The sequence below is a fragment of the Aedes aegypti genome, chromosome 2 (assembly GCF_002204515.2).
Source record: "Aedes aegypti strain LVP_AGWG chromosome 2, AaegL5.0 Primary Assembly, whole genome shotgun sequence".
In the NCBI taxonomy this organism is placed as follows: domain Eukaryota; kingdom Metazoa; phylum Arthropoda; class Insecta; order Diptera; family Culicidae; genus Aedes; species Aedes aegypti.
Genome location: NC_035108.1, coordinates 47388882 through 47416686, shown reverse-complemented (window position 1 = coordinate 47416686; position 27805 = coordinate 47388882). Strand labels below are relative to the sequence as shown.

Here is a 27805-nt window from a genome sequence, read left to right as displayed (position 1 = left end):
TAGTTCAAAATATTATCAAGTTGTTAATTATTAATTTGCTTAGGACTTTCTGTACTTACTAAGTATTTCTTCAAGAAAAAGTACAATAATTTCTACTGCCCATAACTGCATAACAGTCACATTCGACATTTTTGACAAATTGGAGTTAATACCATGGAGAGTCATCAAATGATATATACTTTCGATCAACTTACTAAAATCTGTGAGATTGTTCTAGAAAATTTGAACAAAAATTTCAAGTTGTTTTGTCATATTGGCAAATGTAACCGCATAACAGTCACATTGAGATTATACATGCTACTACAACGAAATTTCTATCAGAATTATTTTCTGACTATTTACCCAATATGCGTAATGAAATGTACAAAATTTCAGCCTCAAATAAGCTTTTTTGAATTCTTAATGATTTTTTAAAATTTTAGTTTCCTCATATACTGCAGTTAAATGCAAACTTGGGATCCCATTTACTCAATGCCTACTTTTGTCGAATGTTGCAAATAAGCAGTTATGGGCAGTCTAGGAGAGTCACCAAAATTGTCTTCAAGCTCACCAACTAAGGGTTTTTTCCACAAATTCTTCAGAGATTTCACCAACAGTTTTTTTCAACTTTGCCTTTGATTTAAGATTTAATTGTAAAAAATTTCTTAGCGATTTCTAAATGAAGCAAATTTATCTGCTTTTTTCACACAAAATTCTCTAAGTGTATCTTTAGATTTTTCTACGAAATAAAATTAATGTTGCTGCATTTTTCAAAAACCTCGCGAAAAAAATATTTTCAAATTTCCTTGAAAATGCCCACCTAAGTAAATTCTAAATAATTCAAACATTTCTAGCAAAATTCGTGCAACTGTTCTTTTAAAAACTCCTTCGGGAATACTCGTAAAAAATCCAAGCAATTTGTTGATAAATTTCATAAGAGAATGTTCATCATTATTGTTTACCCTCGGATGTCGTCCTAAGATTTTTCCAAAAAATCACAATAAATGCATCCAAGTAAAACACCAGAGACATTTTTTCTTTAAACAGCACCAGAGATTCTTCTGAGAAATTTTTATAGAAATTTTTCAACAGATTTATTAAAGGATATGGCAATTCATTCTTCAATTTCTCAAAAATATCTCCAAAAAATCCATCAGATTCTAGTAATTAGTCTATAAAATTTTAAATAAAATTCTCAAACATCTAGAAATCTATCCACCCTTAATTTTTGGTTCAAAAACATTCATTCCTAGCGCACCTCAATATATATTTTATTGAATTTCTTTACAAGTTACTCTACTAATCACTCCATATCCAATTATAATAAGATTTCTGTAGTAATATATGTGATATCAAGAATAAAAAGGTAATGGAAGATCTTCGAAAGAAATTTGTTGGCTTCTAAAGAAGTTCCACTAGAATCAACTTCAAAAATTACCCTTGAAATCTAGCAGAATTTCTTCATTGACTTCTGGAATGGATCATTAAAATAACCAAAACGGCCGCTATGGAAAGCATTGATAGCGCCATCGTAGCCTTGTGTGTTTGACAGAATAGCAATGCTGTCACAATATTAAATCCCATATACAGTGGCGCTTTTGTTTTGATGCGGTGAGCACTTGCAAAAACTACCTTAAATGATCCATTCTCAGAATTCTACCAGAATCTAAAGAAAAGTTTTAAGGCGAAGTAGGCCGTCATTGAAATTTGTATGCGTCGTTGATGATTGTTGCTTAGTCAAGTCACAGTTTTGAGTTAAAGAAAATCGATTGGTATTGCACTGACGCAACTGAAAAAGTATCAGCGTACTTTGTATACGTCAGTGCATATAGACGGATTTCACGCCAACTCGACAAAGGGATTGGCAGCAACCCTTCAGAATTCAATGAATCTTTCTGGGTGTGAAGACTATGTGAAACTAAGATACTTTACATACTTTGTTTTTTCAAAATCGATCTAGACTAACATTTGGAAAGGGTCAAAGTTTTTTTTTTTACTTTTTTTATAAACCCGTATAACTCGAAAACGGTAAGACCTACAAAAAAGTGTTGTATGGGGGACTGTCGTGAAATTTCCTGACGTTTTAGAGAAAAATATTGAAAAAATAAAAATACATTTTCTACACTGAATAAAAAAATATTCAAAACTTTAAAGTCGATTTAAAAAAAAAACGGCCATTTCAGATTTTGATCATCCTTAAGCAAAAAGTTTCGTAATTAAATTTACTAATAGTCGTTCATACATTGCAAATTGGGCATATCTAAGGGAAAAAAGTTTTTCTAACAACGAATTTTTCAAGTCCAAAACTGCTTTTTTTTTCAAAGATTTTGTTCTAAACCGTCAAATATGATCGTGTTTTCAAGTGATAAATGAGTTTGAATCAGAACTAAATTGTATTTTTTATTGAGAATAGTTAAAAAACGGAATTATGCAGCGATTATGTTTTTTTAAATGAAGGCAATCTATGGATTTCGCCTCTGCCTATGAGAAAATCAACTCCGTCTAACAATCCGACGGATTTTTATGGTTCGAAAGATTGCAAACATTGAAAAGGAACAACCTGATCCATACCCCATTAAATTTTCTTCTAGAAAATACTACTAAACGTACCTGCGTTACAAGCCAGATGAATAAGAAATAATGTTTGTATTGTTATCTACCTAAAATGTCCGTTAACGACCTGAGTTACTCAACAATCACCGCGTGAGTGTATAGAAAGATAGGTATTTAACTTATAATTGTCGTTATACCTATGCATATAACTATTTAAGCTTGATGTCAATAAAACTCTTTTCATTTTATCTAAGTCATTTGTGAAAAGAAGTTAAAGATGGATCAACAAGATTTATCGCGCATTAAAATTTCGAGATGTTGCGCCGGTATAAACAATCCTAAGTTCAGGCGTAGCCAGTTCCGAAACTTGTCACCAACAATGATCGAACACATACGTGCTATGGGATATAGTCATCAGCTTGATCAAACTATGCATATTTGTGAGTCATGTCGCTTAGTGATCAGGCTCCACAGAAGTCCGCCTAAGAAAAAACGACGTTCGGGTGGAGGCGAAGTGAATCAAAATCCACAACCACCAACAAGCGGTCAGGCCTCCAATGAAATGCTAGGTAAGATAAATTTACTTTGCAGCACATTAAACGACATTGATTGTTTACATAGAACCCATATCAATATATTAATTCTACATTATTGTATATGTCTATTAGTGATACACAAATTGCAGCCAAACGGTATACCAATTCAGAGGATGAACCAAAAATATTCAATTTATTCAGTAAAGCCCAAAAATAATGTAAATATTCATGTGCAGATACTACGTTTTAGGATATATATCAATAATAAAAATAATGATGCATGATAAAAAAACCACGACTTTTTTTTATAAGCATAATATTGACCCTTTCCAGACAACTGTTAAGATTGGCTTTGACCAAATAAGAAATAAAATATTATTGTGATATCTTTCCAACCATTAAAAACCCATCGGATTGTTAGACGGAGTTCATTTTCTCATAAGCGGTTTGGTGCGAGATCAATTGTATTTAATTAAAAAAAAAACTCTGTATAATTCAGTTTTATTTCTTTTAACTACTCTCAATAAAACAAATATAATCTATTTTGTGATTAAAACTCATTTATCACTTCAAAACATGATCATACTAGACTATTTATAGCGAAAAATAAAAAAAAAATTTGGACTTAAAAAAATTGTTGTTAGAAAAACTTTTTTTCCCTAAAATGCCCAATTTGCAATGTATGGACGACTTTTAGTAAATTTAATTACGAAACTTTTTGCTTAAGGATGATCAAAATCTGAAATGACCTTTTTTTTTAAAGTTTTGAATCATTGTTTTTTCGGTGTAGAAAATGTGTTTTTATTTTTTCAATATATTTTTCTAAAACTTCAGGAAATTTCACGATAGTCCCCCATACAACACTTTTTTGTAGGTCTTACCGTTTTCGAGTTATACGGGTTTATAAAAAAAGTAAAAAAAAACTTTGACCCTTTTCAAATGTTAGTCTAGATCGATTTTGAAAATACAAAATATGCAAATTATCTTAGTTTCACATACTTTAGACATCCAGAAAGTTTCATTGAATTCTGAAGGGGTGCTGCCAATCGCGTGTCGAGTTGGCGTGAAATCCGTCTATAGAGATACTTTTCTGGATCAATATGAACACAGTCCTTTAATTAAATGTTTCTCTATTGATTTCTTTACTGCTATGCTAATGCCGGAAACAAAAGAATTCCTGGGAGTTCCCACCAAATTTCCTTTAAAGATTCGAACGCAACAGGTATTTAGAAGACACTTTTAGTAAACAATTCTTGTACAGTCATCTCTCCCTTACTCGATATTTCGTGTCTCGACATCGAGTTAGAGAACCATAGTAATAATTGGTTATCATAGCTACCTTGATGGTCCATTTGATCGAAGCTACACTGGTTTTGTATTATGTAACTCGATACCACCCTAACCTGGTCTCTTCAATATCGGGTTAAGGAGAGTTGACTGTAACCTGGGGATTTGAAGCTTTATTTCCAGAAGAAAAAAAAATATTGCAGGGCTTCTGACACAATTTGTGATGCATTATGGAAATATTTCTGAAAAAGAAATTAGATGCACTTCACGAAATAATTTGTTATAAAATGTGTGGGAAACCTATTTGAAAGACTTCACAAAGTCTTCGCAAGAACTGTCAGCGAAGTATCTTAGCTGAATCTCCTTGAAAAGAACTGTTATAAATTTAGCTTTAGTTTTTGCCAAAGATTCTCATTAACTATTGTTTATGAAATTTCTTCAGTAACTTCGCCATTTTTTTTTAATATTTTCTGACGTTACACGAGTTGTAGTTAATGTATTTCTTTAGTGAATTTTTATAAGGGAAATCATTATCACCGGACACCTCGAGTAGCATATCCTTCAAAAACGTGGCACATCATAATGCACTGAATATGTTGCTCTATGCGAAAGCTTTTAAAGCAACATTATATGCATTATTCAAAATATACAAAATTTGAGAACAGAATTTCCAGGATATTGTCGGTTTTTTGTAGGGGGATTAGGGGCATAATGAACAAACGTGGTGAAATGTACACCCCTCCATCAAAATTTCAAACACTGCATGTGCATGTGTACTGCATTTGAAGTGTTTGACGGTATGAAAGTTGTTTTTGTTTCAATTGTTCTTTGAAATTTTACCTCAAGTTTTTCTCAGCTTCAAATTGGCAAAAAAAGCAAGGCGGTGGAAGAATCTAATTTTCGAGCAAGTTACGGAACCCTGAAAGTTCATTCATTGTTATTATGATCGAGGGAGAGCGCTTTAACATATTTACATATCGGATCAATTGGCAGTCTTTAAATAATTTGTAATCATTAAATTGCGTCTGGATGATTCTGGAGAGAGGGGCCCATAATGAAATGATGAGTCTATATTTGATGTTTCAGCAGTCATGCATGCATGCATCCCATTGAATAATAATCCTTTCTGAGTGAATTATTCCAAGAAATTTACCCCAAAAAACACTGGTCTGGCATTCGCACAAGTGTACAATAGCTTCTTACTTGAAATGTTTCGCCTTCGGGAGAAAAGTAATGAAGTAATGCCGTCCCATCTTATGACTGTAGGTGGCGATACAACTACCGTTAACGCGACAAATCCTCATCACCTGGTGCTGTGTTCGACACAAAAGTGAGTTCTGATTTGCAAAACCAGTTACCTTGCTGCGCATCTCCACCGTTACTTACTGTGCACTATAGGCTTCGACGAGACGCAAGAAGGAGGCGTGCGAGAGGTGTGTGCACATTGCCCTACTGACATTTACCCGCCAGAGAGCGCAAAAGCTCCGGCATCATCATCGTTGGTGTGTGACGTGTCTGATGACTGTGACTTATGAGCATTCTCGACCTCCTCCTCCGCATCATCGCCAACATCGAGCCACACTTGCACCTAACCATCACAGTTAGAACCGCTGCCGCCGGGCTCCGTTAGAAGCACTCAACCATCACGGTGACGAACAGACAACGATGACATTTGCGAAAACCCTACCTTCCCTAGCGCTGAGGCCCGGCGATGCGATGACTTTTAAGAATCGAGAACGTAGAATTCGAATCGAATCCCAACTGAATCGGGGGGGTTCGTCACTTTATTGGGTGAAGTCTCTTGTTGTTTGAGGTCGGGCTAGGGAGGCAAACCTTAGCGAAAACGCGCGCCCCACAGATGGATTTGCATAATCTTGAAGGTTGCGACCTACTCGATCCGTGGAGGTGGCATTTCGGTTTCTACGGAACATTGACTGAAAAAAGGATTGGTTCAGGTGCCGCAAAATGTTACACGACATAGCTGTGCACATCGTTTAGCGAAGGGAACCGGAACTACGGAAAGAAAGTTATTGTCGGCGGTGGAATGACAGCTACTCGTCACCATTGATTCGTTCAAGTCATCGCCATTGGACAAGGGGAGGCTCATAAATCATTCCGGCCGATGTGATTTTCTCCCTCATTGCGCGCGCTCGGCGTTCCACTGTGGCGGAGTGAGGGAGCATTGTTGAGTGACTATTAAATATTGATTTGGTGAGTCAGGCGTCGCGCTATGAATCAGATGGAGTCACTACAACCAATACCGCTACTTTCCATCAAAGGGACAATGTGTCGGTGGAGATTGATGGTGGGATTGATTGCGAAGAGTGTCATACAATTAACGGAATTTGAATGAAAGCAGGATTTCAAATATTTATTGGTATTTTTTCAGAAATAAAATTATACATCAAGTGTTTTATGTTTTTTTCTTACAAGATCCGATTAACCCCTCTGCCGGTAGCATCAGTTTTTTACCTCAAACATAAATTCAAATCGCTTTTCAAAAGTTCTAAAAAATTCTTCTATTTTATTATCGGAATATCTTTTAAATCGGATAACCAATGATCAATACCGACACAGATTCCAGAAATGAAAGAGTTTCGAGATCTTGTGAAAAAGGGTGCAAAAATACCAAAAACTTCGCGGTTTAAATATTTTTTGTGGTGAAAAATATTTACTGTCAAACGCCAACGTTAAAACGTTGGGATGAAATCTAAAAAGAAGTTGTATTTTTTACCGAAGGTTGCAAGGCTAAACTTCAGTTGAAAAGTACTTTCACTTAAAACAAAAAAGTAGCTAAAAGTAAAACAATCAAGAACTCAAGGTTCAACATTATCATATTTCTTCAGTGACAATTCTCGAAAATTCCGGCAACCATACCGACTGCGGTGGATTTATCACCGCGACTAATTACCGTCCATCATCATCCATTCGGATTGCTACCGGTCGTCCTTACCCCAAAGCACTTTACTACGCCACAGAAGCGGATGGCTCACCCCCAACAACATCCCTCAACTACACCGCCTTCACCAACTACAAAGCTGATCAGTCCACACCAGTGTTGCATTACGCGTAGTTTAATCTCGCAGACAAGTGGCCCAGTCTGGTCTCCTCAGCCTCAGAGTGCGGGTATCTAAAACGGGGTTTCGCGCGTAGAGACAGATTAATGGACTTGCGAAACCGCTTCACCACATCCACCAGCAGCTATCCAATCGCCATCGTCGAAAGGTTTGCGGCTTGGAAGGTATACGCTTGTACTAAGGGTATGCGATATACAATATTTTTTATGAAGAAATGAAATTTGAAAATCCGTGAAGCTCGATACAAAATCAGAGATGTGATTTGTTTTGATTTTATTTATGCAAAAAGCTTGAAATTTTCCTCTGTATAATCTGCGAAAGCAACAAAAGCTCCCTTTTTTGTTGTATGGACTAAATAAAAAACAAAAAGTGTGCTATTCAAAGCTGTTTACAAACTACGAGGACTTCCCAACTAACATTCACTCATTTAAGAAACACCATTATGGCAGTTTTATTCAGCATCATGTTTAATAACATTTTAATAATTTTCATGGCCAACCTTTGTTCAGGCGTTGTTCACACAAATTTGGAGAAACTTTAAAGCATGTCGTCGAATTCCAACTTTATTTTTCAGCTTTTAAAAAGTTTTACAAACATTTAGTTCAGCTTTTATACGACTGGTCCAAAAATAATTAAAAACAAATAAAAAACAAAAAAATATTTTTCAGGCCTTCAATTAAAATGTAGTGTACACAATTATCATGATATGACAGTCATGTTTAAAAATCGCCTGGATACTGGATTCGAACTCGAGACCTTCCAATCGTCAGCGGTATGCCTTGCCATCTGCGCCATACTAGAATTGATGAATGAATCGTCCAGTGCAAAATATAAACCTCTCATAGCTGAATATTGATCTTGTTTGAGCTTCTATTTGACATCGTCTAATCAAAACATGGTACGCTAATCAACAACTGAACAAGCATATTATTCAGCTGCTGTTAGTGCTGATCCAAGCTGAGTTCAGTCGGCTATTTTTAGCGCACAGTGAGAAAATTTATGTCAATGATGGTCAAAAATAATGTTTATTTACACAAAGTGAAATCAGTCTGAAATGATTAAGGTGAATATGCATCGAAGCCAAATCTTCACCTTAATCTAATTTCATAATAATTTTTAGTTTGTTCAAAACTTAAATTTTAATAATTCATTAACTTAAATTGAAATTCATTTATTTTATAAATTATATTTGTATTTATTGATTATATTATTGATTTGTATTTTTCATAAACCTATTATGAATATATTTAAATCATTTGAAGTGTTCTGAACACTATGCGCCTAAATAGAAAAATGTTCGAATATCTTGACGCGTGGGATTTTTTTCAGAAATGGCCAAGTAAATCATTTTTCTTAGATCGCACTATTCAGTTGGGAAGAAATGTTATTTTGAATATAGCTCGCTATAGATATTTATTTAATCAATTCTGTCAAAGAAATGTCCACTTTTCTTGTACGGAACAATATCCCGAGCAGGCGAAAAAAGCTTAGCAATAGCTAATTATGATATGGATAGCAGAAAGTGATAATAACCTGAAAGATATAATATGTAAAAGATCTGGAAGCGATATCTAAAACTAACTACATACAAAAATCAAACCAAATTTTGATGTTGTCTTCGGATCTTTTATGTCAATCAAGTCAATATCACGCTTTGTTTGTCAGTACTTCGCTCCTACTAGGAATATTTAGCTCAAATGATTGTTTTTCAAAATAATCCTACATTTCTGGAGGCTGACCATGTTTATTTTCTGAACGACTATTCAAAAAGTTTTGAGAAAGCATGAGTTATAAGCTTTGAAATGCATTCGGAACTCAACACGCATTTCAGATATTTTGTCCATTTTATGAAATTTAGCTATAGTGTGATCGCTTTTACAAGGCTTATTTATTACTGAACAATGTGTTTATTAATCGTCATTTTAGCCTCTATTGGATCAACTGTTCTTATAATATAGCGAAGCTGAATTAGGATTTTATAAGATACTTATTCAGCTCTTATTCATGCTTATGTTAAACATGTGGAAATAGCTGAAGTGCGATGCAAGTAAAACGTCAGTTCGTCTTCTGAATATCCTTTTATACATATACCTTTGTTTAGTGGAATATTGGCTTTTTAATTGGGGGAAACATGTCTTGTTCAGCTCATTAGTAAAACAATATTGACTAGTCGAATGAGAATCTTTGGAAACGTTTAATAAGTGGCGATTCAACTTTTGTTCATTCTAGTGCATTACGTTGAACATTGACCTAATTTTGTGTTAAAAAAGCACCTTCTCAGCTCTTTATAGAGCAAAATTTTTATTTAGCTGTCTTTACCATTATTGAACAATAATTAAACATGCATGCTTGTTTGTGGCTCTGAATTGTTAGTTGGGTTTCAGGTAAAACCAGTTAAATTTTGAAATTAAACCTGAATTCTTTTACTCCTTTGTAAGCGTTTCTTACAGCCCGAATTATTCGCACTGGTTTCAAAGAAGTTTGCAAGAGTTCAGGATTCCAGATGCTCCTTAGGAACCAAACGCAGCTTCTAGGGATGAGATATAGAATTCATTGCATTGTGGGATTGTACCAGCTATCATCAAACTGTCATGTTGTCAATATTGAAATCCTAGAGTGAAGCGCTATTGTCATTAACAAACTAGAAGTATTCCTGCATTTAATTTGTTAAAAAAAAAATGTGTAGAACTATTATGCATATAAATTAACTTAGCAGATTAGCATAGCATATACTGCCTGTACATGTTAAAAGTTGCTACCCTGTTATTAATTCGTTACAGTCAGTTGGGATGGCTAAGAAATGTTAGTGTGTAATTGTTGCTTCTAGAGACCAAGAATACCTCTGCATCTCCCCAATCACTAAGAGAAAGGTGTGGGAAAAAAGATATAGGAGTCACCTTTGATCGGTGATGCGATCCATTGATAAAAGTTCAATGAACATGATTAAGGTAAATTGAAGATTTCAGATTACACTGAAAATCTATCTTGCACTTTTTTAAAACCCTTATTGTTCAAGATTATTTACTATTGAATCCAAAACTGAAGCGATGACATTTAATTTTCTAGACTCAAATTTTGTTCAAGAAGTCTATTAACTACATATGTTTGAGCCAGATAGACATTGAAGATTACACTCAAAATTAATTTTACTTAAAGAACTAGGAAACATCTTATTATTGAATCATTTTAAACCGTAAATCAAAACTCAGAGCGATGAAATGTTAATAACTCGAGTCTAGTACACGACACTGAAGACGGCCTTACAGTTGAGGTCGAAATACGCGTATCTGTCAAAGGATACAAACTCTAGTGGAATTAAATGGTATAGTACTAAATTCGGTTTTTTCATCTACTGATGAAATGTTGTTGTTTTTAACCTTAATTTATTTTTATATGATATTTGGACAAAAATAAACAATTTCACAAGTCGTCGCATTAAATTTTGATTTCAGACCAAACAATTAAATAATTACTTTGATCGTAGTTTAAGTAAAATAATTTAAGTATTATAAAAACTTTCTCTTTCTACCCAGAAATTTTTACTTAACGTCTATAAGATGTTAAAAAAGTTACATGTCTTTGTTTCATTAATTTAACTATTTTTGATGTGCAGACAAACAGTTTAAAAAGGGGCTTTTTGTAGTTTGTCAAGTAAAATAAATTTGGAATGCACTCAAATTCCAATTTCTGTCCAAACATGTTCATCGGACTCCCATAGTAAAAATTAATGGCGACAAAACAAGATACCGTCGCCTTAAATTTTGATTAATTGAAAAATAGTTCAATAAATGGGGGTTTCATCGTTTTCAAAATTGAAATAAATTTAGAGTGTAATCAACATATTATATTTTTGTTGAAACATATTCAATAGACTTCAGCAGTCATGTTTCTGTCGAGAAATCACCAGTTATTGCTTTCAATTTAGTTTAAACAGTGTTGAAAATGCATATTTCCGTAGTAATCTTTGTACTTAAATAAATTTTTAGTGTAATAAAAAAAACTATTTTGTTCAAACATGTTTGAAGGGCTTCTACAATCTCATTTATGATGAACAAGCTACATGCCACACGATCGAATTTTGGTTTATAGGAAAACCTTGGAGGGAGGCACAGATACTACACACGAAATTTGATACAATTTTTTTCCAAACTGCAAGATAACTCCAGTTTGCCAACGATAATCAAGGCAGGCTTGGTGAGAATCGCTAATTTTCATTTGTTGTGTACCTTCGATCTTTCTGGACAAACATTGAAAAAGGGCCACAGGTTTCGATGCGTTTATTTTTCAATTTTATTGAAAATAGTAAAAAGAGCCTCATTCCAATACATTATATTCAATAAGAATTAACGGTGCTCTCGTGACGTTACTTTTGAGTGTGCATGAATTGATTGTAATTTAATTTTTGCTACTTTTGATGAAATGCAAAAATATGCTTTGGCTAATTAGGCGCTTTTATCATGTTTGTCTATTGTTTAAGATCCGGGCTCACAGCGACAGTTCGTGACAGCAAATTCTCGGCTCACTGTGACGTAGAGAAATTTTGTATTGGTTTCTCCCTCCCAGAGGAAAACTATTATAAATATAGGGGATTTCGAAGTTTCTTGGGTAAAACAAATATTGAGCCCAATCAAAAATTTAAAATTTACCCGAAACATATGAGCTGGGGTTTTCGAACTAATTATTACCCAGTAAATCATAAAAAATAAAATAAATCATAAAAAATAAAGTCGCGTCTAGTACACGATACTGAAGACGGCCTTACAGTTGGGGTCAAAATACGCGTATCTGTCAAAAGATACAAACACTTGTGGAAATAAATGGTACAGTACTAAATTCGTTGTTTTTTCATTTACTAAAACATTTGGAGTATCGTGTAGAAAACAACGTAAATTTGCATTGTTAAAGTTGGACTTTTAACTTTTTCTGGACCCTTTGTAGTAGGGTAGCTATCGTATTTTGGACCCCCTAAGGAAGTGATTTTAGTTTTTTGTCCCAATGGTAATGTAGGATCAAAATAGGTCGAAAATAATTGAATTGTGAAGCATTGTTTTTCATTATTTTGGATCCTCAAAGTATATATTTTCAACCGAAGAAATTCTACGTTTTTAATCCGGAAATTTCAAAAAAGTTTTTGTTTACATTTGAAAAATTTCTGATGGCTTCAATTAATGTGTGTAACGTATTGTAACGGTTGCATGGATGAACCGATTAAATTCAATTAATTTCAGATAAAATAAACACATTTCCTTTGTACAAACGGTTGATTAAAGTGCGGAGTTGTCTTATCTTTCCAAATGGCATGCGAATTGTGATGGTCCTTCGATTTAATTTGGTAAATTTGCGGGAAATGGCCCAGGGGGTCCAAAATATATTGGTTACCCTATGCATAAGTGTTCTCTCTCTTGGTAGTAGAAGAGTTGAACTTTTCCTATCAAAAATATTTAACGACACCAGAGAGATGCTCTAGAGGTTCTCAAGGGTTACCATGTGGTTTTCATACTTCTTAAAGCCAACCTTGTAATCGAAACACCAGAATATTTATTTAAATGCGCAGGAAAACTCGAAAGGTCGAAACGACAGAAGGTCGCAAGAACAGAAGATTGAAAGAGCAGAAGACGAAATACCAAAAGTCGATTGGACAAAAGCTCGATGAACAAAAAAAAACAAGAGACAAAAGGATGGAAATCTTTTTTAAAAAAAGGAACAATTTCCCACCAAGCAAATCATTTTCGACCCCTTGTTTGCTGACTACTCGGGTTTGCAAATCTAGATTGAAATTGACCCTTCACATCAAAACATTCAAAAACTCTCCGAGAGTTTCTAAAAAAATTAGGAATCACATTAGAGTCAACAGAGTTCACGTGCATTATGATTTTTTTAAGGCGCTACGTCCTTCAAGGCATGCGCAACAATGTTACGTCAGCAAACTCGGTCCATGGCTGCCAGCCTGCATCACGCTATGTCTGAACCAGCAGATTATAAAAATCGAATGTACATCGGATTTCTTCTCGCTAGAGATCAGTATTCGATTCATATTTTCATAATCAGAAGGTTTTAAAATGTTCTACCGGTGAGATTTAGATTTTTTCCACTTTTTAGTTTTTTCTAATATGAAAATCTATGATAATTCCGTTTTGTGACCCAAACAAAATGTGTGGAAAAAATTCCACCGATAGAATATTTTAAAATCTTCTGATTATGAAAATATGGACCGAATGCTGATCTTTAGCGCAAAAAAAATCCGATGCATATTCTATTTTTATGATCTGCTGGTTCAGACATAGCGTGTCCAGTTTCTCGAGCTCCCAACACTTCCAAGATCCTGCTTCACTTAGTCAAGCCACCCAGCTCGTTGCGTTCTTTTTCGTCTTGCACCGGCCGGAATTGAGGTGAACACCATTTTTGCGGGATTGCTGTCCGGCATTCTCAACACGTGTCCCGCCCATCGTATCCTTCCAGTTTTGGCGACTTTCTGGATACTGGGTGCACTGTAGTGTTGCGCAAGCTCGTGGTTCATTCTTCTCCTCCATACGCCGTTCTCACATACTCCGCCGAAGATTTTCCTGAGACCACGTTGTTTTAAAACTCCTATCACTTGCCCGTCCTCTTCTAGCATTGCCCACGTCTTATGCCCGTAGAGGACTTCTGGTCTTATCAAGTTTACCAGACCGGTCTTGTGGAGTCCGTAGTAAGCACGACTTCCGGCAATGATACGTCTTCGAATTTCTCTGCTGCAGTTGTTATCCAACGTTACCAATGATCCGAGGTAGAAAAATTCGTTCACTTCCTCGAATTCATCTTCGTCGATCATCACGTTCTGGTTTACGTTTTAGTAACCACCTGGAACGTTCTTCTGAAAATGGCCAGCGAAACATATGAAGTAGCAGGATTTATTGAAAATCATGCCCCGCATGTTGAAGCACGCCCGTTCCATAACACCTTCTTGCGCAATATTGAGCAGAAGGTAGGAAAGACAATCGCCTTGTCGAAGTCCTTTACGTGTTTCAAATGATATCTTCACACAGCACTGTACACTATCCATCGTTGACTTGATCAGTCTAGTCAGTTTTCCGGGAAAACCATTCTCGTCAATAATTTGCCATAACCCGCTTTAAAATAGATGAATAGGTGGTGCGTTCCGCTCGATTACCATCCTTCCTAGCTGCTTTGTTATTATTGAGCTGCTGGATAGCATCCTTAACTTCACCTATTGTGGGAGTTGGCACGTCTCTCTTATCCGTGTTAATGATAAAGCCATTCCTTCTGCTGCCTTGGTCTTCCTTCTCTGCGCCATTCAGGTGTTCATCGTAGTGCTGCTTCCACTTTTAAATCACCTCAAGATACCTCCATCCTTATCCCAGCACATTTCAGCTCGCGTCACAAGGCCTTTGTGGGATGCATTGAGTTTTCTTGTAGAACTTACTTATTTCTTGAGAACGATACAGCTGCTCCTTCTCTTCGCACTCCAACTCTTCCAGGCGGCGCTTTTTATCCCGGCATAGATGGGTTTACTGTCTTCTTTTCTGTTTGTATCGTTCCACGTTTTGACGGGTGCCTTGCTGCAGCATAATCGCCCGCGCTGCTTTCTTCTCGTCTAAAATCGTCTGACACTCCTTGTCGAACTAACTGTTCTGTCGATTTCCTCTTACGAACCCAATGGCACCTTCAGCTGAGTTGTTAATGGCTACTTTGACACTACTACAGCAGTCCTTAAGAGGGGTTTCGGTGAGCTCTCCTTCTTCCGGCAACGCTGCTTCAAGGCTTTGCGCGCAATCAGTTGCGACTTCGGGTAGCTTGAGCCATTCCAGATTGTGCCGAGTCGGAAAGTCGTTGTCACACTTCAACCATCACAAAGTAGTGGTCCGAATCAATGTTTTCACCGCAATAGGTTCTGACGTCGATAATGTCCGAGAAGTGTCCAATCGATTAAGTTTTCAGCTTAAACGGATGTTTGGTTCTCCAGATGTGTGCTCTTAAAAATTTGAAGTTTGGATTCGATTCATCTTCACCTTTAAGGGATTTTTTCTTATAGAGATCAAGATATTATTTAAAAATTAATACGCGAGCACAAACGTAGATGTTTTCGTAACCACACTGGATTCCGTCGTTCGACCTACAGGGTCATGCAGAAGAATTAACAAATCAAACATTACTTTAATCTATCTATCGCATACCCTCAGCTTGTACTAAGTAGCTAGTTGCAATCTGCCAACTAACTACACAGTCCAATCGACCAGAGGGCGGGTAAGGCGGGGTGAGAAATTCTCACCCCGTTCCACCCTATAGCCACACTCTGCCTTGGTCAGGGGGGCTCGTGTTGCGAAAAGTTCGCCACTGGAAAAGTGCGCAATCTGGGTGCCGGGCGCTGCTGCTGCTGCTGCTGCTGCTTCTGAATGAGTTATTTGCCATCAGAACGTGCCCGAGGGTTGGGAAATGCGTTGTAGAACAGCGCAACATTGCCACAGCTTCGACAAGCCGGGCACCGATTGAAGGCGGTTGATTGGCTATTAAATCAAAACCAGTGCGTATTTCATGATTGGCCGTCGTCCATGTACGGGAAGCCGTTTGCGTTATTGATTTATGAAATGAGTTTCCTTCTGTTGGTACTTCAGAAGACATCAAATCTCGATAAATACGACGATCATCATCTAACGGAAGAAGCCCTCGTTCCAAAACGTTACTCTCTCAAATATCATCTAGCTCTAGCAGAAGCCTTTACGGCAATCGCACCATCCAAGAGCGCAACAAATTGAGGATCCACTTGAGTGATGCTATTGACATTTACCGCCAACAATGTTGTGGCAGCCGCCAAAACGAGTTAACAACGCGACAGCTGTTGCTGGATATGTCCCTGAAAGCGCAGAATTCCTCCGTCCGAGAGTGTAAGATGTACCCCAAACGGCTCGGTTCGTCTGTCTGTGCTGGTGAATAGGAATATTTATTCACTAGGGTGGCTCATGATGACCAAAGCCCAAAAATCTTACGGTACATTTGTCAAATTTGTTACTGTGAACATTTGAGTGGAATTCGTAAATTCTAAGGGGGGACTCGTTTAAAGTTGACGGACTCTGCTCAAACTTTTACAATAGCTTCTGGGGGACCAAATGAACGAATTTAAGAAGTCTAACGTACGATTTTGTAGTTAAATCATTATGGGTCACCCTAGAATACACGTTAATAGGACTTGGCAGCACAGCACCGGTTTCACTTTCATGCATCGACAACGACGACTCACTCGCCGTAATGCTCGTAGCTCTGCGCCACAGAGATTTCGCTTTCAATGAAGACCCGTAATTGCAGCCACCAACCGGAGTCACCCAGTGTCTCTTCCTCTCGCGTCGAGGGATGCTTTCGATGTTTTCATTTTCTTCGATCTGCGGGATGCGGTTGAAACGACGAGAGAAGATGATATTTAAATCATCCTTGTTGATGCCTTTGTCGTATGAACTTCTAGAACGGCTGCCGGGAACTATTGGAGAATTTGTATCAGTGGTTCTCAATTTGTATGGAGAGTTGTGAGAGCTTTATCATAAAAATTTGTTGGTGATAAGGTTGTTATCGGCACATGTTCGCATTGGCTAGCGGCTTGTCAGGCGTAAGAGAAAGCGTACTTCCAAGAATAAATTCTTACTCTTTAGCTCGAAGGTAGCAGGCGTCCGTATTGCCATCTTTCAGATATCTCTAGCTTCAATCAAAGAATCTCCTAGCTACTTAGTACAAATCATCTAGAACTAGTTCCCATTACCCCGTACGTCCCCTCGTCCAGTTCGAATCCAGTTCAAAGTACACGGAGCTTGACGAAGGTAATTTTCCAGCCAGCTGATTTCTGGGTCGCCAAAGTCATTCACAGCAACTACTTCTACTACAGAGACCCCTCGCACGTACGTGTGTGGCACCCCAGTGGCTAGATGGCAGCAATTCTGAGCCTGCAAAAACCACTTACCGCACGCCATTTGAGAGGTACTTAACGGCTTGCGGTTGACTTAATGCTCTGCTGCTGTTGCTGAAGCTACTACTCGCCAATGATGGAAGGGATAATAATGCGAGCCCTTACTTACAGCCAGTCAGCCAGATCACCGTTCACTTACTCGCACTCACTAAAAGTGGGCCCCATCGTCGTCAGTCGTCTTAGAGGGCATCAACGTCATCTTCAGCTCCATCACATATGAATGTGCTGTGGTGTACTTACAGGCGATTCCCCCAGGTACAAGATCCATCATAAAAAGGCAGTTTATATTTCATTTCATTTTCATTACCCGAGTGGCGCGCGAACCACAAGCTGAAGATGAGCCTATCCGTTTGCGTCGCAACTATGGAATATTTGGTGAATCGAGGTGGCCAAAAGTTATTTTGGGGAATTTGTTCAGATTTTCAAATAATGCTATCAAAATCAGAATTGAAAATTAAACTGCGAAGGAGTATCACACAGCGTAACAAAACTGACATTTCTACGTGTCTCAAGGATCAAATTATGCCTCTCTAGTAGATTTAGGTTACTGAATCTGATACCACTTTCAGAAATGTTCCGGTACGTCACAATTTTTAGGTACAGGTCGCCAAAATTGTATAAAACACTGGATTCATTGATGTTCACATAAAATTTAAAATATAATTTATCAAACTTTTATGTGATTTAATCCAGCAAGTGTGCAAAATAGGACCTGAACTTGCATTTCAGATATAATTTGGTTGAAATTGCACGATTAAATTCAGAATAAATTGATTTTTCCATCATGCTTGCAATCTCCGTACAATTTTTTTTTTCTGTAAAATAGCAAACTACAAAACTTTTCCAAACCATCAAAAAATAACTTTTGAGCATCGAAAGTATTATGAACTTAGTCGCTTAAACTTTGAATTCTGTGGCAAATTAAACAAATAAATTGCCATACAAGCTGGCGAACTTGCATACAAGTTGTCTGAAATAGTCTAATTTTGCATTTTCAACAGCCAATATCTCCAAAAACTGGACGTGCATTGAATTTTTAAGAAATGGTTATGGGTTCAGCAATCCCTAATTAAGTTAATAGCGGTATTTTGGTGCTTGAGGCAAAAAGGTGATCCGCAGTAACGAAAACACAATATAAATCCAACTGACTGTAAGAGTTGGGATGGGGAATAGATTTTAGGGTGTAATGATTGTTGCTTCTAGAGACCGAGAATACCTCTGAATCTCCACAATCACAACGGGAAGGATGTTTGTTTATGAGCAACTAACTGAACATAAACAGAGCGATTTTTTTTCGAAATTCTTTTGGCCCCCTAGATCGTTCAAATACCCCTTAGTGCGCCGTACGATGCGATGGATTGACTGATTGTTCGGCTCCACCGCAGAAGACTTCGACGAACCCTCCCGTTAACGGTGTTTAGTGTGGATCCAAAACCAGTTAGACGAGAAGAAGAGTGGTTATCATCCAAACGAAATCGAAAGCTCACCACTCGATGACCCGCAGATTTCGACCATCGATCATTCGAGTGGTTGGTTTTTGAGTGGGTCAAACCGATTCTTGAGAAATCCAATCTCGTTGGCTCACATTTTCCGCGTTTCCCACATTGAGGCGGAAAAGCAGCCGAGCTGGTTTCACATTTCTCGGAATCACATTAAGAGACGGACAGTTGACACATCCAGTGCAATGAGCTTCGCACTCAATTATCACCATTTAGCTGTACGTACGTACATCATATAAGTAGTATACATTTGTCCGAGTTTATGCGACGACCGACAACCACCTACCTTATAGAGTTTCTCCTTCTGGTACCAAACGTCTTCCTCTTCCTCCTGGGCGATGAATGTTGAGTCCAAGTTGAGGTCGTCCCGCGAACGGGACAAAATTTTACGCCGTGACACCATCTCACGCGGTAGGGTGGCCTCGAGGGAGCCCAAGCTGAAAATGGATGGAGAAATAGGGAATTAGTTAAGAAGATTTGGATCAGTGCTATTTTGGAGTTGACATCTACGTGGGGTACGTAAATTTGAGTAACGTAAATAATTTTGCTCTCCACATTCAGTTTTCAGACTAAACATGAAAAATCTCTGGGTTTCTGAGTTAGTTACGAACTCCGTAGGAAACAAATCTTATGATCTTCAAACGTAACCAGTGATATCTTGAAGGTTCGTGAACACCATTTCCACCCATATAGGCTCATGAGATTATATCCCGTCAAGCTTTGAGTTCAAAGACATTGCAGGTTGTACAAAACGCTTCTGAGTATGGGCCTTTAATTCTACAAGCGTAATTGATGGGACAGCAACGGAAAGATGATCTTATAGCATAACTCGTGAGTACGGTGTACATGAATCAAATTATTAGCTGCAATTGATTTAGAATATCAAGTTATTCCAAATTCTGCATGATATACTAAGTAAACTTACATTTCTAGTCTTTAACAGCAAACTTTTCCACTGTCCAACAATTTTACACTAGTTTTAAAATCAATTTTAACTAGCTTTAAGATATTTTTTAGCAATTCAACGTTTTGTGTTCTAGTCTCAAGCAAATTTCAACTTGTTTATCATAAACTCGGATTTATCCTGCGTGTGGATCGGGTGACCCTGTCGCTCCAGGGTGCTGATTTCTCGTCGTTCTGAACATTCCCCGACCCGTATTGCTTGAAGTCTACTTCAGCTGTACCAACAACTTCTAGAACAGCGAGCTTCGCAACCGATCGAACCAGCACTTCTGCACTGGCTGTCAAGACTTCCACATTCCGTACGCGACCGTCACGTCCCGGAAATACACGAAGAACTCGTCCTCTCAGCCATTCGTTCCGGATACGGCCCCCCACTACGACCACCAAATCTCTAACTTCTATGGGAGATATTCCTTGATCCAGCGCGCCCAAAACTTATCCAGTAGGACTTTGCACAAGTCCCAGTTACAGCGAGCTATTGCTCGCTCTTCGATTGATTCTCTAGCCGGTTGGTTGACTCCGTTGGTGCTCAGCATCAAGAAGCAGTTCGGGGTGAGTGCTTCATGCTCCTAGGAATCAATCGGTAGGTACGTAAGCGACCTCGAATTCACGATAGACTCTGCTTCGATCAGGAGTGTACGATTGTACCCCGTTTGGCATAAAGTCGTTTGGCATAACGTCGTTTGGCATAAAGCCGTTTGGCATAAAGTCATTTGGCATAATGGTCGTTTGGCATAATAGCCGTTTGGCATAATGGTCATTTGGCATAATGGTCATTTGGCATAATGATTTACTTAGAATGAATATCGGCATTTTTGAAACATTTACCGAGATCAACACCACCAAGCCCATAGTAAAAATTGTTGGTAGGTTCTCAATATTTTTCAAAAATTGTGACATTAGAGAGCATAACTAAATAAAACTCGTGACGGGTCTGGTGGAAGATTTCTTCGAAATGATAATTTTCTCTACATCCCAGAACTTGAAGTAAATATTCTTGAGCTTGCTGCGATATACATATTTGAAAATAATAAATTGTCAAAGAAAGTTCACAGTGATCTCTAATCTAAAGATCTAATATTGCAGCATAATGCAAAAATAGCCTATACATGAGAGAGGATTATTTTTCGTTTAAAATGTTTAAGGCTCTAACGTAAAAATCTTCCCACAGTATAACTCAAACGAACAACATATTTAAAAAAAAATATGTGCAGCAAAACTTTTGAAACGATTCAAAATAAGTTTCAATTTTAGAAGTGTACGTCAAAAACATCGTCTATTATCGAACTTTGTAATTGATTTTTTTTTCGGCATATCTCGAAAGGATATCATGTGTTTGCAAAATATTAAAATGGTTCATGTTTAGCCTTGATAAATGATAAAATTAAAAACAGTATAAATATAAAAAACAGCCTATTTTTAAAAGAAGGCAAAATCTATTATTGAACCAATAGAAGATTGGACGCCAACAATTATCGCGGCATAATAAAACCAAAGGACATAAAAAATTGCGTTAAGAATCATCGGTTCCTCGAATGCCAGTTCCCCAGTGAAATTTAAATAATCTTCAGTGGCTGGATAGTGAACGAGAAAAAACGATAGGCAATCAAAAGAAGGAGGTATTCTGGCATTCTCGGCTATACACATGTTGGCAAAAATGCTAAGGACTGTAAAACTCGAAAGAACCGCATATTTAATAAAAAGATATTAGATGGTTGATTCGTTCACCACCCTGAAATTTATAAAGTTACGACAATTATGAGTGCCAAAAACTTTTCGGGGAAGTGGGCTAATCGGAGAAACGGGATATTAAGTGAACTGGCATTCGGGGAACTAGCTTTCAGGGAAACGACATTCGGGGAAAAGTAGCACAAGTGAAGTTACTACAGTAATCGATTTCTCTTTTCGCCAATAACTTGAACAGATCAATGTTATCGCCCTCCTTTCAGTTGGAAACAAAAAATATCTTAAAAATATATCTCCATAGAACAAACCATGTATAAAAGAAGGTGAAATTTATTCAAATTTTCAATCAACAGTCTTTATACCTATAATTATAGTTACATCATACAGTTAACTCTCCCTTACTCGATATTCCGTATCTCGATATCGAGTTAGAGAACCATAGTAAAAGTTGGTTTTCATGGCTAACTCGATGGTCCCTTAGATAGCAGTTGCACTGGTTTTGTGTTCTGTAACTCGATACCTCCCTAACTCGATGGTCCCTTCAATATCGAGTAAGGGAGAGATGACTGTATTTTGAAAAAAAAAAATGTTTGAAAGAAGGGTAAATTTTTTCTAAATATAACAAAATCTGCAATGCAAAAACTCATTCCAATAGCGGAACTCAAAACAAGAATTAATATTTAAAAGAAGGGTAATTTCTAGATAAATAATTTAAAAAAATGGCTAAAACATTTCTAATATGCAAAAACTCATTCCAATAGCGGAACTCAAAACAAGAATTAATATTTAAAAGAAGGGTAATTTCTAGATAAATAATTAAAAAAAAAAAAATGGCTTAAACATTTCTAATATAAGTTAATTCAATTACATATGATTGTTGAATAAAGTGTCATTTTGAATCAATTGACTCCAAAACAAGCCTAATGTAATCAGAAAGATTCAATAGAAACGTAAAAACGAATGTCATCCTAAGAATTTCTTGGTTTCAGACTCATTATGGCAAACGACTATTATGCCAAACGACCATTATGCCAAACGACTTTATACCAAATGACTATTATGCCAGACGACTTTATGCCAAACGGATTTATGCCAAACGACTTTATGCCAAATGACCTACCACCGAGTGTACAAAGTGTTCCATAGTTCGGCTTGCCGCTGGTAGACAACGAGGCCAGGGCGCTTTTCACCGACCGGATTGGTGGTGATCCGCTGTATTCTTCTTCTTTCTGGCATTACGTCCCCACTGGGACAGAGCCTGCTTCTCAGCTTAGTGTTCTTATGAGCACTTCCACAGTTATTAACTGAGAGCTTACTGTGCCAATGACCATTATTGCATGCGTATATCGTGTGGCAGGTACGATGATACTCTATGCCCTGGGAAGTCGAGAAAATTTCCAGCCCGAAAAGATCCTCGACCGGTGGGATTCGAACCCACGACCCTCAGCTTGGTCTTGCTGAATAGCTGCGCGTTTACCGCTACGGCTATCTGGGCCCCAATAATGTTTGATCCGCTGTATCTCCTCTTCAAGTCCTGGCTAACCCCCACAAAGATGATGCCCCGATCGATGAATATTCCTTTCGGAGCCTCCTCGTGCAATGAACCGTCTAACTGCCATCTTGCAAAACTCCGTGGACAGGTTGTGCACCACCTCGAGATGTACTGCGCGTATGGTCAAGCAGGTGAACAGCGTGACCCAACGCTTAACTTCGTTGCGCCCCTGCTTAACCAGCATCGGTCTGAAGTAATCCAAGCCAACGTAGTTGAACGGCCGAACGTGTGATGCAGTCCTTGCTTCAGGTAGTGGAGCCATTCTCGGTATCGCCGGAACTGCCTTATAGACCTTGCACCACTGACAAAGCTTTCCGCCTTGCTCCAAGGCGACTCTCCGAAACGTGGAACCTTTGACTCATCTCGTTGACTGCCGTTTCAGCATTCCAATACTTGTACAGCCGATGGTACCAATCAACGAGAAGTTTTCGTCCCTTCGTGTCCCTTTGGAAGAATGACTGGAAAGCATCTTGCTGGATCAGCTTGACGATGGTTGCTCCCACCTTGACCAGCTCATCCGACTCAGCAATTCCCGTTTACCTAATGGTTGCTTCTTGACCATCTTGGCATCGCAGATTGCGACGAACCTGTGTACATACGCAACAGCTCGGACCAGACGTTCCCATTTGGAGAATCTTCCAAACTGCAGTAGCTGCTCCTTGACTACGTCGCAATGCATGTGGATTGGACGAAGTTCTCCAGGTTCTCTTCTCCTCTTGTTGCTTGCTGAGGCCAAAGGTCCGTATGTTGGTATAGGAACGTCGTAGGTTGGAACCAACGCCACTCGTTGACCTGTGTTAGATCGTGAATTTCTGTTAGCCTGAAAGCGACGAACTGTCGACACTTTCTGGGATCCGATCGCAACCAAGAGAGGAAGGTGCACGAATCGCTCCAGAAGACTGCGTCTAATCGGAATTGTGTGGTTTTCAGCTACGGATTTCGACAATCTTGCGCCGAGAACAGCTGCCGATAGCTCCAGTCTTGGTATGGACAGCAACTTCAACGGCACCACCTTTGTCTTCGCTGACCAGGGAACATTGAACTCGGGATCCTTCGACGATGCGGAAGTACGCCACTGCAGCAAATGCTTCTTCGCATGGAGTCTTCAGGAGAGTAGCCAGGAAAGTAGCATCACGGGATTTTGACCTGATGCAGCAACAACTTGATCCATCGCTTCCATGGCTCAAGCAGTGTGACTTACATACACTCGTCACATCCAACACCAGAGCGCCAGATATACTGCACGAGCACCTTTTCGTAGACGACAAAAACAGCTACTAGTCCGATTGAGTCGTAAACGCTCATTACGATACGCAAAACTTCTCTCTTCGTCGGAATCGAGTCCTTCTGTAGAAGCACTTGAAGTTCTTCGCGGAATACACCTTGGAACACAATGACGTCATGTTCTGGTTTCCAGATCATACCCAGGACACGTTCATAGGTGGTCGACCTATCGACCAGAAGCTTCTTCGACGATTGCGAATTGCGAATCCAGCCTTCGAGTGCACGAGTCTCACCTGCTCGACCAGTTCCACTGTTTCATCCACCGTGTGGACGCTGCATAGGAAATCATCCGCATTATGATGCTTTATGATTGCTTCTGCTGCTCGTGGGAACTGTTCGGCAAACTCCTCGGCATTCTTATTTTTCACATATTGGGCCGCAGATGACGAACAGTGGCAGAGTCGAACGTGGCTACGTCCATCACGAAGACGTCGAAGGGTTTGGACGGATCATGCCTCCAAAGGAACAACTGAGCCGACCGGTCCTCTGGTCTTATCGCGACCTGGTGGAACATTTCCCATACATCCGTACTTCGGACTGCCTAAACGAACTTAACACTGCTGCCAGCGGAGCGAGAAGATCTGAACCGGCAAGAAGGACGGAATTGAACGACTGGACTTGAACCATGGCAGCCGCATCCCACACCAGTCGTACTTTGTTCGGCTTCCTGGGACACGTGACGACGTTCAACGGGAGATACAAAGTCCGCTTTGGATTGAAAGCGACTAGCTCATTGGGACTCGCTTTAGGCGAGTATCCTTTGACTTGGTACTAATTGCTCTGGGTTTTAACGTTGTCGTACAGTTCAGGCTTCGATACTAGACGACGTTCAAGGCAGCGGAATCGCTTTATCGCCATTAGTCTGCTGGCCGGGAACTCCACGTTGTCGTATATCCACAGCAAGCCTGGAACCTGTCCGATTCTATACGCACAATGGTACTTTCGAGGATCTGCTTCGCACGTCGGTCTTCGCCACTTTCCATCGTAGAAGATCCAAGCCTCACACTCTCCAGCGCGAAAAATACCTTCACGAGGTCGTGCAACTCTTGATCGGGAGACCGAACCGAGCTGATGACTACTTGGCTGCCCAGTTTCCGCTGCAGAACTTCCATAGGCCGCCCATCCAATTCTAGTTTTGGTAGCGATCAGGCTACCCGTGGGTCCTTCTCTGCTTTTCCGGGTTGCCATCACGAACGTGTTGTCCAACCCGATGAGGATCGTTGGGACAGCATTGGTGTAGCTTTGTACCGGAAGACCATGAAGAGGCGGAAACTGTTTGCAGAGTTTGCCGAACTTCAGCGATTGAACTGGAAGCTTCAAGCTCTTGACTGTGTTAACTCCCTTCAAGTCATATTGTGTGCAATTTGCGACATCCGAGTTCTGCAACTTTATCAGCTGCGATTCATCTTTCATCCGTTCAATAGCACTCGTGAACTGAAGGCAGACCCAAGTAACACAATTTGTCATAACTAAGGTCAAAATACACCTTTAATACATCGCCGCTGTTTTGGTTCGAATGTACAACAGTAAATTTCATACACCTTTATAACCCAAAAAGCGCAGTAGCTGAAGGTTTTAAAACATCTTTCATAGTTCAATTAGTTGTTCTACAAAACCTATTTCATACTTCTCATAGCGTTCAGATTTGTTATATTTAAGTTATATAACACATCATTATGACCAATATGTTATAATCAAGTTATCAAGACGTAATTAGTCGTTTTTGAATACAGGTGCAAATTGTTTATTGCTTGAAATGTTTTGACAGCTCAAAAAAGTAAAAAAAATATTATTAATCACTGACTTCAAGCTGCAGGAAATTTAGCAAGGATTTTTTTTTATCAGTTTACGAGTTTCAAAATATAATGCAACCGTTGTGCATGTATGGTGTACTATATTTTAGGTGCCGCGTAAGATTTTCAGTGAAACTGAGTGTTGTACTACGTGTTTATTGATGCACCATTTATTAGATGCGTAATTGTAACTTGTGATCCGTGATATTTATCAGATTGTGTGAAATTTTCCACTGAAGGAACAAGCGAGAAAAATGGTGGATTCAATCAAATGCGCTACATCAATTACGCTGCATCCATCTTCGAAGAGAAATTGAGATTTCAAAGAGACAAATGCTAAATATGTTTTGTAATTGACAGAAGAAAGCATAATTATAACATCTCTATCAAAATATTCAAACAGATATGTTCGAATTATGTTCTTAAAATCAACTTTATAACTAAATTTACATCGACTGAAGTTTAGTTATTGGGAATGCTTTAATTAAGTAGTATGTGCATTTATCAATCAGGAATACAACACAAATACGGTTTCGGTGTTTGTCGAATAGATATGTTTCTCTAAAACATCACCAGAACTGTTTTAGAACAGAAGATGTATTGAATTCCATCTCCAACACATAGATATAACATCATTTTCAGATAGCTGAGCGAGAAGATGTTTTCTGTGTTACTTGGGGAGTGGATGGACGTCGACTCCACCAGCGTGCGGGAGGAACCGTCATCTAGTAACGCATACGTCTCGATGGTTTTGCCTTTCCCATGTAACGACACTAGAAGTATTCGGAATAAAACGGATTGATTGAATTGGTGGTGAACTGTAACCGTGTTTTCTGTAGTCTTCGAAGAATCTATCGCTTGAGCTGTGTGTGGATTTCCAGGATGAAGAAGCTTGTGTGGAGTTCCTCACAACCGTTTTTTCCACAGTTGCTTGCTTTACTAGGGAACTTTCCGTGGGAACCCAGGAAGCGACGATACAGGTGTAGTATCCGATAATTATTAATTTGCTTTCGGCCGATTCCAACATCGGCCAAACAATTCAAAAACAAAACACCGGATTCAAACCGGCACATCTGTTCGCCACAACAATCTTCACAAAACTAACTCTTTAGTGGTATCCCGTTACCTGCATCACTCTGTTCGACCCAATCGGCTGTCAGTCATACACTCTGAACTGAACATAGCAATTGTGAGGTTATCGCTGGCATAACACAGACACTCTCAAAAATAATCAAGCACCGCTTATCGATGCATTCTTGAATCAGAACAAACCACATAGTATTTATTTATTATTACCAACTCTAGCTACTACAACAGGTATTGTCGCAAGGGGGAGGGGGTGCTGATTTCTCGTCATTCTCAACAGTAACTATTGATCTTATGAAGGTTCATGAACGAAATACAAACGTACTCAGTGATATAGCTCATGTTCAATACGGAATGTCTTTCTACCATGAACTCCAAAGAAGCCTTCAGATCTATAAGCAAAACCAGTAATTGCCCTAAATTTAACTTGGTTGAATTTAATTTTATGAGTATGTGTAGGGCACCAGTTATGCTTGTAGATCTGAAACATAAAATGTAACATGACATCGTAGTCGGAACCAAAACTTGGTCCAACATAAGTGTATGAGTCCAAATGAGCCC

General features: G+C 38.6%; 1 protein-coding gene across 6 annotated transcripts in view; it reads right to left on the bottom strand.

Annotated features, from left to right (window-relative positions):
* The window catches only part of LOC5570536, a 640253-nt gene that overhangs the window by 227803 nt on the left and 384645 nt on the right, over positions 1–27805 (bottom strand). For all 6 annotated transcript variants that reach the window (XM_021840763.1, XM_021840764.1, XM_021840765.1 and 3 more), the window contains exon 3: positions 19167–19317. In XM_021840763.1, the coding sequence (XP_021696455.1) occupies positions 19167–19317 (151 nt within the window). The remainder of the gene's footprint in view (positions 1–19166; positions 19318–27805) is intronic.